General features: G+C 42.1%; 1 protein-coding gene across 1 annotated transcript in view; it reads right to left on the bottom strand.

Annotated features, from left to right (window-relative positions):
- Positions 1-15,833, bottom strand: part of THSD7B (thrombospondin type 1 domain containing 7B) — a gene marked incomplete at its 5' end in the record, with an annotated part of 264,182 nt that overhangs the window by 28,981 nt on the left and 219,368 nt on the right. Inside the window, 2 exons of the mRNA XM_082055441.1 lie at positions 4,029-4,182; positions 4,919-5,052. Coding sequence (XP_081911567.1) covers positions 4,029-4,182; positions 4,919-5,052 — 288 coding nt within the window. The remainder of the gene's footprint in view (positions 1-4,028; positions 4,183-4,918; positions 5,053-15,833) is intronic.

Raw genomic sequence — 15,833 nt, 5'->3', positions numbered from 1 at the left:
GAAAATGCTCGCTGGAACAGAGACAGCTGTTCTCACTCGCGAGACATGTAACCTCCTATAATTAACCAACTTCAGGCCTCTCAGAATTAGCTGCTAGAAACGCCAACAGCTGAGGCAAACAAGGAGGCCACTCGGCTGGGTTATGGGGGCTGCGACAGCTATCACACAGCAGCCGAGAGCTAACCAAATTAATTTGAGGTAATTATTTCAGGGACTTGTAGCACAACTCGCATATTAACTCTTTTCAAGAACACTTTGATGAATTCAACTGAAGTCAATTAATTACATTTCCAAGTCAGATGAATACAAAGTTGAGACACTGCAGGTAGCGTGTGTTATTCGACCGCTGAATATGTAACAGAGATGATAGGATTTCAGTTTCCAGATTGTTAAGCTGGTTCTTTGAGCAATCAAGTGATGATGTCTGACTGAACATGCTATTGTAGCTGGAACGAATACGAAATCTCTGAAGCAAAATGCAAGTCAATCTAATTTGCTCACGATTTTTTTCCTGACTAGCAAGCTTCAAACTGCTACTTTAAATGGCTTTAAAGCCTCGATATTTTAGTTACACGGATGTTACTTAGTGACAAAGACAAAACTTTATAAGCCAAAAAACAGTCTTCAGTCGGAGGGAAAACCACTTTGAATTTACTTCTCACAATAGACAATGTGAGAATAATAGGGAAGCTTTAAATCAGTAATTATGAGTTTCTCCAATCCAGTAAAAAAACAAGTTGGAGATACTTGACAAAGTAACCTCCAAGTATTAAATCTCAGACAGTTGCATTTCTGGGTCACGGCAAAGTGCCATTAAAAGAAATATTAAAATTTAGCTTTGTGTAGCAGTGTTAAGTAGCACTATAATCGAGATGCAGAAAATGCAATTCAGCTGGAAAATACATCTAAAAGAATTGTAGGGGCATTTGGAATTACAAAAGACCACCCTAGAAGCACAACTATTTAAAAGCAAAAGGGAAATGCAGCCAAAAAAGTAGAACAAATACAACTTTTTAGCAGAAAGAAGTATTGAAGAAAATACGTCCTATTGGCAAAGCAGTTGCCACCTTTACGAGTCATTGATTTCAACATGATTCAAGATGATTTGCTAACCTGAAAGTGGTAAATTCACATGGGAAGAGTATTGCTACAAGATAAAACCAAGTAATACCCCAGAAAGTATCTAGAGTACAATGGCATATTGACAAAAGGTAAACTGGATAATCTAAAAGGCCTCTTTATATTCACCTGATAAGAGTTAGTTATTCTGCTATCAGGATGAATTTATTATCAACACTATAAAACATGAGCAGAACACCAAAGCGACTGTAAAAGAATTCTCACCTGACCAAAATCTTAGCTAAATATCTCAAATCAAAGAGCTACTTAGGAAAAGATGAGGCTGAAATTGTGGTTGTTCATCTCCTATGAGCTAGAATTTGTGAAGTTTCATAAATCCTCTTTATCTCCAGCAAGCCAAACATGACCAGAGTTGCAGGAAGATTTCCCAGAATGCTCTTTGGCAGCTGCATCACAAGGGTGTTAAGACTAAAAGAGTGCCAAGTATTTTTATATGAAACATAAATGTGCTTGGAAAAGAGCAGCCAGGATGTACAGTTTTGCTTTTTCATTTCAGTATGATGTAATCCTTCCAATCTTTTTGATTCCTTAGGGAAGCGAAAGGAGCCATGCTTAGAAAACGCATTTTCGGTGAATATTCAAAAAGCACTTTATATATCCTTGAAACACAGGCATTTACTTCCAGTTTGACATGAATCAGAAATGAAGCACGACTACACCAGCTACTGAGCAAAATTCCCTCAAACACAATTAAACAGAGCAAGAGGTTCTACAGAGGCCAACTTACTGATGTGTTTTTTGGGCTGTGTGGGAAGATGTTTGATGCAGGCTGGAGGCACAACAGGTCTGACCAAAAGACTAAATGTGAGATTCAGCTCCAGAAGCAGACTCATATATTTGGGTGTCTACATGTGGGGGGTCTCCATGGGTCCAGACCCAAGCACTCACTTGCACCCAGTGGAGCTATTCAACTGACCACAGGACGCTCTTCCCTTACAGATGAAACAGGATCCTCCGTAGACTCCATTGTAACTCCACTGACCATGTCCACCACCTTGTGGCCACCCTCAGCGACCACCTTTCCTAGTGGTGACTCAGGAGACAGAGGGTTGCATTAATCACCCTGCTGCTGGCAATGCCTCACTCCTGGCCACCACATTTCCCTTAATCCCTGCCCCATCACACTGGTACCCCTACACATACTAAAGATGTACCACATTACGTACAGCCATTCTGCACCTACAGCAAGCCCAGAGCTCGTCTTGGAGATGCTAAGCATGTGCAGACTGGGAGGGACTGTGCTGTGTGGTCCTCTCTCAAAACCAAACACAAATAACCAGAGTAGCTATAAAAGTGAGACAGCGCTGCTGTAAATTCGTCAAAGGGAGGGTTTTATCTGTCCATAAAACCTCAAGCTGTTTATTGCCTCGTATCTGGACAGAACTATTTAAACACATGCTCCATCCACACACAGCCATCTCAGTTTCACAACAAAGCATTGCAGAACAGCTTGTGGAAACATATTGTCCGGTTAATTGCATTGGCATACAGATGCCCTCACATTTATGAATTAACAACCACCATGGCAAAAGGGTGTACAAGGAAGCACAGGGACTGTGGCACTCGGCCCTGCGACTGCCAAGAGCTCTGCTGCCTGATGGAGCGGAGCCCACAAGCTCCGGGCATCCCGTTCCTGCTTCCATGGGCTACAGAGGCTTCACCATTGCCAAAAAGGCAAAAAACCCAGAGTGTCTTAAGGATATGAGAGTGCTTAAAGCTTCAAGCAGTCCTTGGTGACCAGGTGTTTGCCACCAAGGCACCTGAAAAATAGATTACTGCATGCTAAAATGAAGAAAAGCGCTCTCTGAAACAAAGAAAGTCAATGGCAAAGGAACAGCCCAACCACAGTGGGACTTTGAACCGTATCCAAGCATGTGTATTGGTTGCAAGAGTGTTATACTTCATCAAAGCTGTGCTGCTCAGGAGGAGGTGAATGCAGGAAATGAAACACAAGATTTTATTTGACATGTTCTTACCAAGTATATTGATATGCTACACAAAATATTATGGAAGGAAATTACCTGTGTCAGCAGTAGTATAAATGCCTGTCCAATAACCACTCAGAGTTTTGATAATGGCCCTGTTAACACAGGGGCAATGAATATATGTTTGTCACTTAAATACATCATGCAAGTCTATTACAAAACCCCCAAGATTAAACCTGGCACCTACTTCAACACTGATCAGGGGGACACAATGGGTTTGAAATGACATGCTTTGATGCCAGAGAGTTTTTGCAAGACAGAATTTGCAGCTTCTTTCCATCTTGCACACTTAGGAAAACACAGAGGCTTGAATCCTGGCATAATTCACAAAGTTTTGAGTATTTTGTGACATGCCAAATTATTCAGGCATCTTGCTGCTATGCCTTCTGTAGCTGTTGCCTGAAATCTTCCCTTGAGGTTCTGAGGAGGACAGAAATAGTGTCTGTTGAGAAGGGAGAGCTGCCATTCCCTCACATCTAAGGCCTGTCCAGAGGAGGTGCCACCACCCCGGTTTACCAGCAGGTTATTATGGCAGTTGTGCATCGTTCACGGGGCCCTACCCTGCAAATATTTCCTTGGACAGCAATTCCTTACTGCAGCTAGAATTCTGGTCCCTTCACCTGCTGTATTAGTGTGGGTCCTCTCCCGCAGACCAAGTAGAAAGATGGGTTGAAGCAACTGTCACAGTAACATCCATGCGTTTTACTAAGTTTCTATAGCTCAGTCTTTATAGAAATATAAATATCTCCAGATTCAACCATTCTGGCAGGACCCATTAAGCCTCATTTCCCTCAGAAAATAATTTACTTCGCTAGAAAGCAGCTATCTCATCAAATGTTTGAAGGACAGAGAAGATGGATGCGTGAGGAACGGTGGCGCGGGAACACAAGCAGCAGAGCCTACCTGCGGACACTTGCTCCACTGTCCCCAGTCAGACACCGCGCACTCACTGGGACAGTACAGGCTACACTTCTGCATCGCATCCGGGATTTCAGCCTGGCTACACAGAGCATTGGGCACCGTCTCCCCTCCGTGCTCCTCAGCAGCACTCACACACCTACACAGAAAACAGAAATCTTCATCAGAGGGTCATCAGAATAGCACACAAGCGACGGATATCAACAGGTCTCCTCGACCTAAATAGGACACTATATGTAACACAATAGCTATATGCTGGTCAAAATGGGGAATTAACAGGGTTAATACAAATCAAAACCAGCTACACGCACGACGTGCTTTTGTTAGTCACAGATTTCAATAAGTACTTTAAATCAACATTTCAAACTTCATACAGAGGGATTTTAACTTTGATCGGTTGACAGATGAGCCAAGAGAGAATAACAACCAGCAAGAACAAACCTTTGTGCTCCTGCTAGTAACATCCAAACATTTGGAAATAACTCAGCATCTCCACATGCCAGGGGAATGAATACTTGCTAATAATGAACACCACTCTGGCGTGTGCGGTGCCATTACTTGGGGAATATGTTAGAAAATCAGAATACGGAGGCTTTGCACCTCAGGGGGCTTTATGCATACCTGGCATTTAGGTTGAAGAATTCTAATTTAAACATCATGCCTTCTTCCTGAAAGACATCTTGATCATAACACAAGGCTGCATCTCCGGGATAATTTTCCTGTGAACCACTGCACATAAATGCATGTTTCTTTTCAACTAAAATACACTGGACTCAGCAATGTACTCACTGTCAGATGGCCAGATATTGCAGATTTACGCAAGTATGTATCAGCTCTTTTTAATGTGGAGTACCTGTGCTTTTGTCTTCACGCACCTGACTTTCCTCGTTTGTATTCCTTCTCCACAGTGGAGGGAGTTTTGTTCGCTGTTGATTTTGCACGGAGACCACGGTTCTACTACCCAAGAATACTGATGGCACTCGCTGTAGCATGGGACTGCCTCGTGCACCTGCCAGCAGAAACAATCACAACTGTTCACTTGAACCACCCAGGTTAGCGTCTCTGCCAAAGCCAGGAAACAGTACACTGAAAATTATCCTGGCTTACTCTCCTTCTGCTAATGGGGTTGTAATAGCTTTAAGTTCATTTATTCATTATTGACTTGCCAAGGGATTTTTAAGTATATAATAAAGAGTAGTATGCATGAAGCATCTTAGAAAACAGGATAAATAACAGCTATTTTCTGCAGCCAGAAGAGGAACTCTGTAAACATTTCATTTGCTCAGATTGCTCTCCCTATAATCTATCACACATCATTTATCAGGACCGTATGTACTGAATCCTTTCGCGTTTCAGAAGATACAAACTTAAAATCAGCACTCATTTACTTCTGCTTGTAACATATCCTTGTAAGTCATTTGCCATAAAAGAACGAAATTTCATGTGTTCTATAAATACTGTTTTATACACAAAAACTATAAATGCTTTTTTTCCCCTGCAAGTGACTTATATCTAACACATCTCCTAATCAAACATGACTGTGTATTCACCTGTACTATGGTATCTCTGTAGAGAGAAAAAATATAGCCAAAAGCTTGATAAACATTTTAAAAAGATACTGGATATTCAGGTTGTTAGAAGTAGCACATTAAGACATAGTACACTTCAGCAGAGTTTTAATTTTAAACAAATTAATGCATCAACAGTTCTATTACAGTAATAAATAAAATATATTTATTTTGAATTCTGTTTGTCTGCAAAAGCCGATTTGAAGATACAGTGTTCTCTGTTGTTTTGTATGAAGCACAATGCGCTGCCCTGGAAAAACACAGTGTACCTAAAATGTCTTCTTCCACACACCAAAATCTTCTTCACCTTGCTGCTGTGGAGCCATCCAGTTCTCACTATTAAAATAACTGTAAATCAATAGCCTTCATCCAACTCTCCCCCATTCCCAAAAAAAACCCACAACAAAAACAAGTAATTCAGCCACAGGTTTAATTATTTATAGCTTCATTTTAAAATAGAACATTATGACTGTGCAAGTTGTGGCCACAACAATAAAGAAAACTTATTTTCAACATTTTGGAGGTGGGGGCCAGGGAACCTAGCAAAACAAAATTGGTGCCCCATCAGAAAATTACCTTCACACCGAACAAAAGGAAGATAACTTGCCAAAGAAACCCCCCCAGGAACAGCAAATGTCAGACACTAATTTTAACTGTGGGTCTTTATAAAAGCAGTACATAGGTCTAGCAGAGAGGAGAGAGTAAGATAGGCTAAAAAGTGCAAAATAGATGAAGAAGAAGGAAGAGAGGACCATATAAGCTGGGACTGGTGGGGGCAAACGGCATGAACTGGTAAGAGCATCACGTTTCATGCAGGTGAAGGGGAAAGGAGGAGGACAACGGGGGCAAAGGCAGTAGTAAGATTAGTATGATTTTTCCCACGTATTATTAAGCACAAATCCTTTTTTGCAGTCTGTGTACAAATAACATGAGAGAATGTGCAAAATTTATTAGGACTACTACGGCAGGGCTCAAACACACAGAGCAGTAACGTTTGGTACAACAACCTCCTTGCACAAGCGAGTGGGGCGCAGGAGGTGTGAGACATTTCCAGCTTCTGCTGGGCCTGCGCGAAGGTCTGTGAAAGATCGCAGTGCACTGCAGTCACTTGATACGGGCTAGTGATTTCTGCATGTGGTGCTATTTGGCCTAACTATATGATACATGGGTATCTACGTATTGTATAAAGTGCATATAGAGGGTAGGTTTCCTAGGTTGAGCAAGTGCCACCACAGAATGATCTCAAGATCATCAAGTGCAACCATTAGAATTGTTAGAAGTGGTCCTAATTAGCTGTGCAGCCATGGTCACTAACATAAACTGGTGTGCACAAGAGCAAAGAGAGAAAGTCCCCGCTGAGCAGGACCTGTGCTCAGCACCAACACGGAGGGAACCCACAGGTGGGGGGGACACGGCATGAACAGACCCAGTGTGAAGTCACTGTTGTGCCCCGGCCAGCCTGTCACCCGGAGAGAGCTACTGGCTCCTGCAGCCATTTACCAGGGAGAATAACAATCCTTCTTTAGGCACTGTGAAGCCTTCAAATTCCCCAAAGACAGGCAGGAGATGGATGTTGAGACAGAGAGTATTTATTAGCTTCCTTGCTCCATGGGGGGAAGGAAGAACTACACTCTGCCTATGTTGTCTGACAAAACATACTGCTGTCTGCAGGAGACGATCGGCTGGAGAGGGAAATGTGTGCTTTAGGCATGATCAGTTTCTCTTGTTGCAGACGGGAGGCAAAACCAAGAGATGGCAAAGCGCAAACTTTCCAAGAACCGGCTGCCAGTGTGCAGGGAACCTGCAGCCTGGGGAGATGTATCAATAGGCAGCGTTAAGGGAGGTAAAACTTACTAATAGGTTTATTAAGAGCTGGGTGGGTGCCTGTTCCTGCTCTTCAGACTTTTGGAGAGGAAGATGAGGCTGGGAGAGCCCAGGAGGTGACAGAGCGGTGCTGCCTGTGCCCCTCCACAAGCACAGGGCCCCAGCACAAGCTGTGGCTTTAGGGATTTAAGATTCGTTTCCTTGCTCTAATTAATAGCAATTCCTCAGGGTTAGAGGGTACGTCTGTGTATCCCGCAGGTCACGATGTGAGCGCTGCCAGCCTTCCAGCGCTCATCTCATGCCAGCAGGCCCTGCTCCTCATCTGGGTGACACCATGAGCTTGGGCACCCCGGGCCGGTGTCTCAGTGACCCTCATCGCTCCGTATTAAACTGTTAAACCTCAGACCTCTCTGAGCTCGCAAAGCCTCTCGCAGTAGAGGCCTAACATCAGGAACTTACAACTGTGTTTTGGTGGTCAAAACCTCCTGCGGCGTTTACCTGGTGTGATTTGTGTTTAAGAAAACCATCGGGGTTTGGGCAGGGCTGGGATGCCATGTGAACTAAAATCTACTCAAGGAAATGTGTGAGGACAAAACAGAGATTCCATACACAGTGACAAAAATACATGTGATGTGAAGTGATACTTCAAATGTGCTCTTTCAAGAGCAGGCATGATTGCAATAATGAAGCCATTAACAGAGCATTCATATATGCTGCCTAATCGTGTCAGGCCGGTATGAAAACACATGAAGCCGCATCAGCTCTCTGACAGACAGACAAACAGACAGACAGACAGACATCCCCTCTGTGCTGGAGGAGGGAAGGCACACAACACTGGCCATACTCTAATACCTGGGCAATCTGCTGCTGACCCATCTGGTACTTCCCATTCAGTCAGGATTCCAGGTGACACCTGTCACCGAAACTCAAAAATATAATTGTTACAAATAACCCATTTTTTTCAGTTATTGTGCTGGCACCAGTGCATGTCCCCTCTGTGAACAACCTCTCTGCTCTGCCCTGCATCCGTGCCAAGCAATTCCATCTCCAGTAGCACCTCTGAGACACCGGGAAGGTGTAAATAACCATTGGGAGGGACAGATGTCTTCAGAGCAAGTCACAACATGTATCAGGTAGACTCTGTTATGCTTGTAAATAGGAGTCTCAATGAGATGCAAGATTTCCACGGGTGAAGCTCTGTGGGCTGGCATTTCAGAAGCTGTGAAGATAATTTGAGACTCTCTGCATTTAAAAAACCTCGATGATGTGGCATGTGTGCCTTTCCTCCAGAGGACTATGTTTTCGTCCTGTTTCTCCCTCCTGGCTTGCCATCATTGGCTTTCAATCACTACCAATTCCTCGTTTTTTGTACTAAAAAAGAAAAAGTTTTAAAGCCTTTTGCTCCTATCTTTTGCTAAAAGCTGTGGTACTTAACAAGGTCAAACAGATGATGCTCTTGATTTTGCATTTTCAAAGGATTTTGGCTAAGCCTTAGCTGTTCTTTGATCCCGATAACCAGGGGACCTGGGAGCACTTCTGACCTCCTGGCTCCACGGGAGCACCCTGAACCGATGCTGGGATGGGATGTGGTGTCTTCACTCTTCACCCAACCCAGGGACCCAAAGTGAAGGGAGAAGGTTGGGATGTGCCCCCATGGATTCCTGGCTGCAACACAGAGTAGTCCAAGCTTCAAATTAGACACAGTCTCAATATTCTGGCCCACGTCACATCTGCTACTTCTGCTGCAGATACAGAAGTCTCTTGTCCAGCTACACCACTTCTCCTCCCAAAGAAAACAGTTTCTTTGAAAATAATCTGCTTAATGCTCACTCTTCCCCAAACTTACACAAACCCACTATGACAATGCGTTTACAGAAAACTTCTGACTGAGCCACCCAACGCCCGTATAGGTATGTACTACCACAATCCATCTCCTGAAGGACAGAAACTAACTGAAGCCCACGCAATGGCCACCGGGACCTGCTGTTCTGCTGGAAGCTACAGGCACCTGACCCCTGCAGAGCTCAGCGCCCAAGGGACCAGCCTGGCTCCATCCCTTAGCACCTTGACTTTAACCCTTCCAAGAAATAAACACAAAACACATTTGGCATTTTAGGAAATTAACTGCTTTCCCCAGTCTTTATTCATATTCACATGCTGGGTTTAGGGCTCAAATGAGCCAAGGGGTGAAATGATACCTCAAATAGGAGTTTTACTGCTGACTTTCATTATTACTCTTTGTATCGCTCTTTGTAGCAATGATTAATCTGGAATACATGGTCACCTGAATCCTAAATCAAGGTGATAGGCACAATTCTAAATAAATTAAAGGGAAGAAGGACAAAAGCTACTTTTTAAGAGATAAACTGCTATAGCTTTGCCCTAATAAAATAAGCCAGCTCCGACTCACTCCAGTGCAAACCCTGAGTCCTCGATAAAGTATCTTGAAGTCGATTGTTACTTCAACAAGATAAATAAATGTTAATACATTTATTTTGTCTTTCAAAAGCTGAAACTTGCATTTTAATGAGAAGTCCAAATATCTAACCATCAGAGAGCTTTGGTGTGATTTATAATGTTCTGTAACTTATTTACTTACATGTAGGTCAGGAATAATACTGACCTTGGAAAGGACATACAGGGATGACTGCGCTTGCTCAACTGATGTGATTCATTAACAGAAGTTCATACCTATATTTCAGGTAGCTCTTCTGATGAGCACCTGCAGAGTAAACTAGAACGAGGTTCAACGCTTCTGAAAATCATAGTGACTTGATATTTCAGTGAACATCAAGATTTATTGTCCCTCAAGGTAAATATTGACTCTGGTCTTACCTCAGTCAATATTTTAGCTTTCATGACAGTAAATCTTGGTGTTCACCTCAACTAAAGTCAATATCTGCTTATTATATTAGAACAACCAAACTGATCACTGTAGCAGTTGCCTGAGACCCCGAGGACAACCTCTGTGCTATTCATTTCTAATAAAAATGGGCTAAATTCATTGCTAATGTAAGTTCATTTCACATCACTACCCTTATACCAAGGTTACAATAGACCTAATACATTGAAAGAGCCAGAACTGAAGAAATAACAACCTACTTTTAAACTACTAAGAGCACCGTGAATAACATTAAAGCTAGAAATGACCTTATGTAGGAAACAGAGCTGATTTGCTCCGGTTTGCAAAGACACTTGCTGGTAAGGAAATTCAAGCATAGATATTAAAACCACTCCCACTGAGACTGGCCAGCAATTTGCTCACTTTTAATACTTTTTGCGTATGCAGGTTTCTGTTCCCTGTACATCCAGGCTGCAAGAGGCAGCAGTGGGACCACAGCCAGCGCTTCTCTTGCAACACACAGATCCAGAGAGCTGCAAAGACATTCACCCATTGCGATCACCTGCAAATCCGACTGCTATGTTGACTCCGTCTAGTCCATCCAAATCTCTTTTCTGGCCGTAAGGTGTCCATACATTAACTGAATAATTTTTGCAATGCTCTAACACTGCCTTCACGTTTCATTTAATCCAAACCAGATAATTTCTAATAATGAGTTTCTTCTATTTAATTCTTTGAAACTGAACTCAAAATGGAGTGCTTACTTTGTTAATTACTTAAGTGCATGTTTGATTTGGCAGATCTAAGCACGCATTTAAAAGCTCTACCAAATTAACTGTATATCTGAAGGACAAGTACTCACACATTAATAAGCACTACATCACAGAAATGACCTCATTAAAATTTCAGCATTAAATATTTCTCTTTAAAATAAAATTGATTTTATTTCATGCTAGTTTATGTATTGATCCCAATCACCAGAAATATGCTAACCGCTCCCAGTATTAAAACTGATTGTACAATTAATTTTTAAGCATTTTGGATTTGGCAAAGCAGCTGTTTCAGCGATGAATACTTGTCTTTGGGTATGTGGATGCCACCAAAATTAAAAACCAGTGTTCAAGAATAACATACAGCACAAAAGTTTGAATAGATCAGCATGCGGTAAGACTTCTGAATTTACTGAATTTCCTGAATTTTTTATGCTTCTAGCAGATACCTGCACAAATCTTCACGAAGCAAATTCAGCACTTTTAGTTTTCATTTATATCCAAATCAAAGGCGTTAGTATTTTTTACTTCCTTTGTGGTGTGGAAAAAAGGAAATCAATTAGAACTTCTATAAAGTTATGAAAAGCCTTCACTGGCATTGAACCAAGTTTCTAGCGAACCTAGACCTGCCTAAAACTTCCCAGCTGGCAAAAGGATGGGGATCAATTTTATTCTAAGTACAAAATATGCATTGAGAGTCAGGGCAATGATTACTGTAACACAGACAGAAAGACATCCCGATTTCCAGTCTCTGCCCTGCGGACAGTGTGGAAGCTCCTACAGAAACAGACCCTTCCCCACCACCCTGAGGGACTGGCCATGGCGACAGCCTTGCGAAACACTGCCGAAAAATGATTCTCACCGAGCAGGAAACAATTACCAATCCTCTGAAGTTTCCCCAGCTCTTGATTATCTATTTATAGCCCGAGCGCTCAACTTTAATCCTAATTTACACATGAGAAAACTGAGGATGGAGAATTAAGTGATTTATTAGAGGCTGGCGAGGGAGCCCTCAGGGAGCGGGGGACTGAATCTGGAAATGTCCTATTTCTTGCACTAACTGGATGATATCTCAGCTTAAAATCAGATACTGAAAAATTCAGATAGAGACCTTTCAGGATGAATCCATCAAAACAAAGCAGCAATGTAAAATTCTGTAAAGTGAGGAAAAGAGGAAAAATTCTGAAAGTAGCAGAGTATGCTGCTGCAGAGACACCTGGATGCTCCACATGCCCTCCCCATGGCCTTTAGATGCCTTACTGTATCCTTTCACTGGACTTTAAAAAACACTCACAATAAATCCCTTATTTTATTCTAATGGATGATTAAATATGCAAAGACAGACAGCGCTGTATTTCAAATTCTTAAGTGCAATGAATAGAAAATGCCTTGTTTAAAAAGTTAATTGAAGCAAACTCTGCTGAACTCGTCATTACGGCTCACATTTATAGAACTAACATGTTGCTCAGCAAGGTTTATTAATTCATATTTACTAGTAGTAAGTGGTTTTATTTTCTGTAAGATTGGTGCGGGCATTAAAAACACGAAGCTGTAATATGGTAAAGCATGAGTGCCCCTTCCTGGAGATTAAAATACAAAGTTGGCGTGAGAAAATAAGGGAGAATGTGCAGGTCCTACAGCCCTGAACCTGCCTCCCTGGTTTTACTGCCACTACAGCCTTTGAGGAACAGAACACAGTCCGGAGTACAAACCTGCAGTTATCACACAGATATGGGTATTTATTTCTACCTGAAATACTCAGGCAAGACAATTTAGTCTCAGAGTTACACAAAAATTTGAGATGTTAAAGTGTGAATAGGGAATGTTCCTGTGGCTCTGCTTTTTATTTTTTAATTATGTTTCTTCACTATCAAGAAAATAATGAATCTAGATGAGATATTACGAAATGCCATTTTATTACGTTGTCAAATATGGGGGGTCTAAAACAAGGCAGAAACTCGTTAGTGAGAATTTGAGTGTATTTTTGCTGATTCCAGAAGGTGTAGGTGCTGTAGCTTCTGCTGTCTCCCTGTCACAAAGCCAGGCAAGCATAGCAAATTTAAGGAGATCTAAATAAATCAATGTCCCATGTCTTTGAAACAGCACATTTTGCTGCAGCTGAAGGATAGTTTCAGGGGTAACAAACAAATGTGGCACCTCTCTGGATGAATCTGTTATGCAGTAATAATGTTGGATTCTGTTTTAGAGAGAGGAAGGGAAAAAAAGCTGATCGATGAAGAACAACATCGAAGCCCCTTTTTACTAAATGAGAACAATAAGATAAGATGAAGACAGATTGCAACACCAACCTGAGCCTTTGTAGATGTCCATGTTAGCAGGGCATGACAAGCAGAAAGGAAAGAAAATTATATATTCATTAGTTTAGCTGCTGTATGATAATATTGCAAAGAAAAAAAAAAAAGGCAGAAAATCTGCTTAAAATAAAATTGTATTCAATTCTTCAATTCCCCCATCTTTTAGAAAAAAATAAAAATCCCTCAAGCAGAAATCAGGCATTTATTTGTGAGTGAGTGAAAAGCACGACTATGCCAAAGAATAAAGCAGAGTTCATTCAGCTTCATCCAGCAACCCTCTGGATCTCGTCAGTGTGTCTCACGATTAAAGCCTTCATAGAATAATAAAATAAAAAAAAAAAAATCTATGAAGCTTAACCTGAAATCTGGTAAGAAACACCACAATTATGGAATATCAATCACAACGGATATGAACGGCTTTGAGACACTTAAATCTTAATTGGGTGGCAGTGCCTGCAGATGACACGCGGGTGACATGCCAGGCGGCACGCAGCCAGCTGGCCTTTATCAGGTGGGACCCAAACTCCATGAACACCATCGGTAACTCAAAGTACATTATTAAAAAAAAAAAAGGATAAAAATTCAGTGTCATGGGCATACAGCACTTGTACATCCTATAGGGAAGGCCATGCGGGGGTGGCTGACACCCAGATCTCCAGGGTTCTGGTGCCAAGGCAGGAGCTGTGCTGGCTGGGTCCATCTCACATCATCCTCTGCCCCACACCAAATCACAGCGTTTCGGGAGGTCAAATACCTGCCCCGGTGGTATTTAGAACTAGATTACTAGATCCAGAAGCCAAACCATCTGTCTCACGAAATGAAATAAATGCCAGTACTAAACACAGACAGTCCCAAAGAAGCACTTTCTTTGTAGGCATCTGTACAAAAGGCAATTTAAAGAAAAGACCATCACAGCTTACTGATAAGTTAAAAATGACGCCTCAGAGACAAAGTTTCAGCCCTAGTCCTTCTTTTAAGAGATTTTAAATCATTTTGAGGTCTAAAAACCTCAAACTGATATTCTATCAGTTTATTTTCATGACTTAAGCAAGAATGAATTAGCGTGGCAGAGCAGTCACACGTTTGTCCTTACAGACTATGATCTTGGCTTCGCGACTTTTCCACACGAGATTTAAAACCAGTTAGCCGACAAGAACAATCTGACTGATGGCACGATAGACAAGAAATAGAAGAGATTGGGAAGTGCCAGGCGGTTGGAAGTTATGTTTTCTGAAAGACACTTCGATGAGATTACACCAAAGGCTTGAAGCAGAAAGAACTGCAAACTGCTCCTTGGGCTTCCCACAGTTACAGCAGTAAACAGCCGGGTTTTAGCTTCCTGCAAAAGCAGGAATAAAAATGCAAACAGCTCGTAAACTGATTGTTTCATTAGGATGAGACTGTCAGTCTCCCCGCAGTCCGCTCAGCAGCAGGTCTGATTCCTCCTCAGCAGCACCTGGGCAGACCAGGATGCTCGTAGGGACAGCAGGACGGACGCTGATGGACGCGTGACAGATCCCAGAGCTTCGGAGCTCAGAAAGATCACCCACAGCCTGATTAGTAACTAGAGCTTGGAAAAGCTCCTTAGAAGAGCAAGTTACTGCAGAAGCCCGGATATTTGACAGCCTGTTGCATTGTGTATTTATGGTAGCTGTCTTACTGCCAAGACAGGCAGATGTTAGTACTGCGTTTAGACGTGGCATTAACTTGAGCAATTTTCTCCGTATAATTACAGGTAACGCAGACCTCCGAGAAGTGCTGCTGAGAGGCCAGCCTTGTGACAAGCCAGCTGAATTCACAGATTTGAAGGCAGCTACAATCCTGAAATTGTTACAGTATGACAGTTTTTGTTGGTATTTCTTATAGGCGGACCCAGGCAGAAAAGACTTAGGCACAGAACAGACGAGTTTTCTTCCCCAAATGCAACTGTTCAAGAAAACGATGCGCTGCAGAGGGAAACCGTGCTTCTACCTGCAACTGCTCCCCAGCAAGAACATCCATATTTAATCAACTAAAAGCTCCCTTGAGCCAAAAGTTAAATTCTACCCAACCTACTTCAAACATCAGAGTGCACATGAACTGTCCCCGAGCCAAAAGATAAGAGAGAAGCGCTTGTGAGCCACTGCCCTGCGGGGTGGCTGCTGCCTCAGTAGTTCTGGGTACCTTCTGCATTTCCATTCCTTTCTATCAGAGCAGTGAATATATATATTTTTCAGATTCCTGCATTTCTACCATTGGCCCCTATTTTGAGGTTAAATGCTTTACATGGAGCTGTACAAATCCATGTGAATCAATGGGAAGCCTTCTCCTGATTTGCACTCTTTGGTCACGCTGTAGCAAGCAAGGAATGTCTGAACATTTATAGGCATATCAGTAAAATTTAGGAAAAAAAGAAGTATTGATCATGGTGAATTTTTGCTGAAGTGCCTATTTATTTAAAATGTACATCAATAGTGCCCATATATATATAT

The sequence above is a fragment of the Streptopelia decaocto genome (genome assembly GCF_964273445.1).
Source record: "Streptopelia decaocto genome assembly, chromosome: 6".
NCBI lineage: Eukaryota > Metazoa > Chordata > Aves > Columbiformes > Columbidae > Streptopelia > Streptopelia decaocto.
This window is presented reverse-complemented; position numbering and strand designations above follow the sequence as displayed.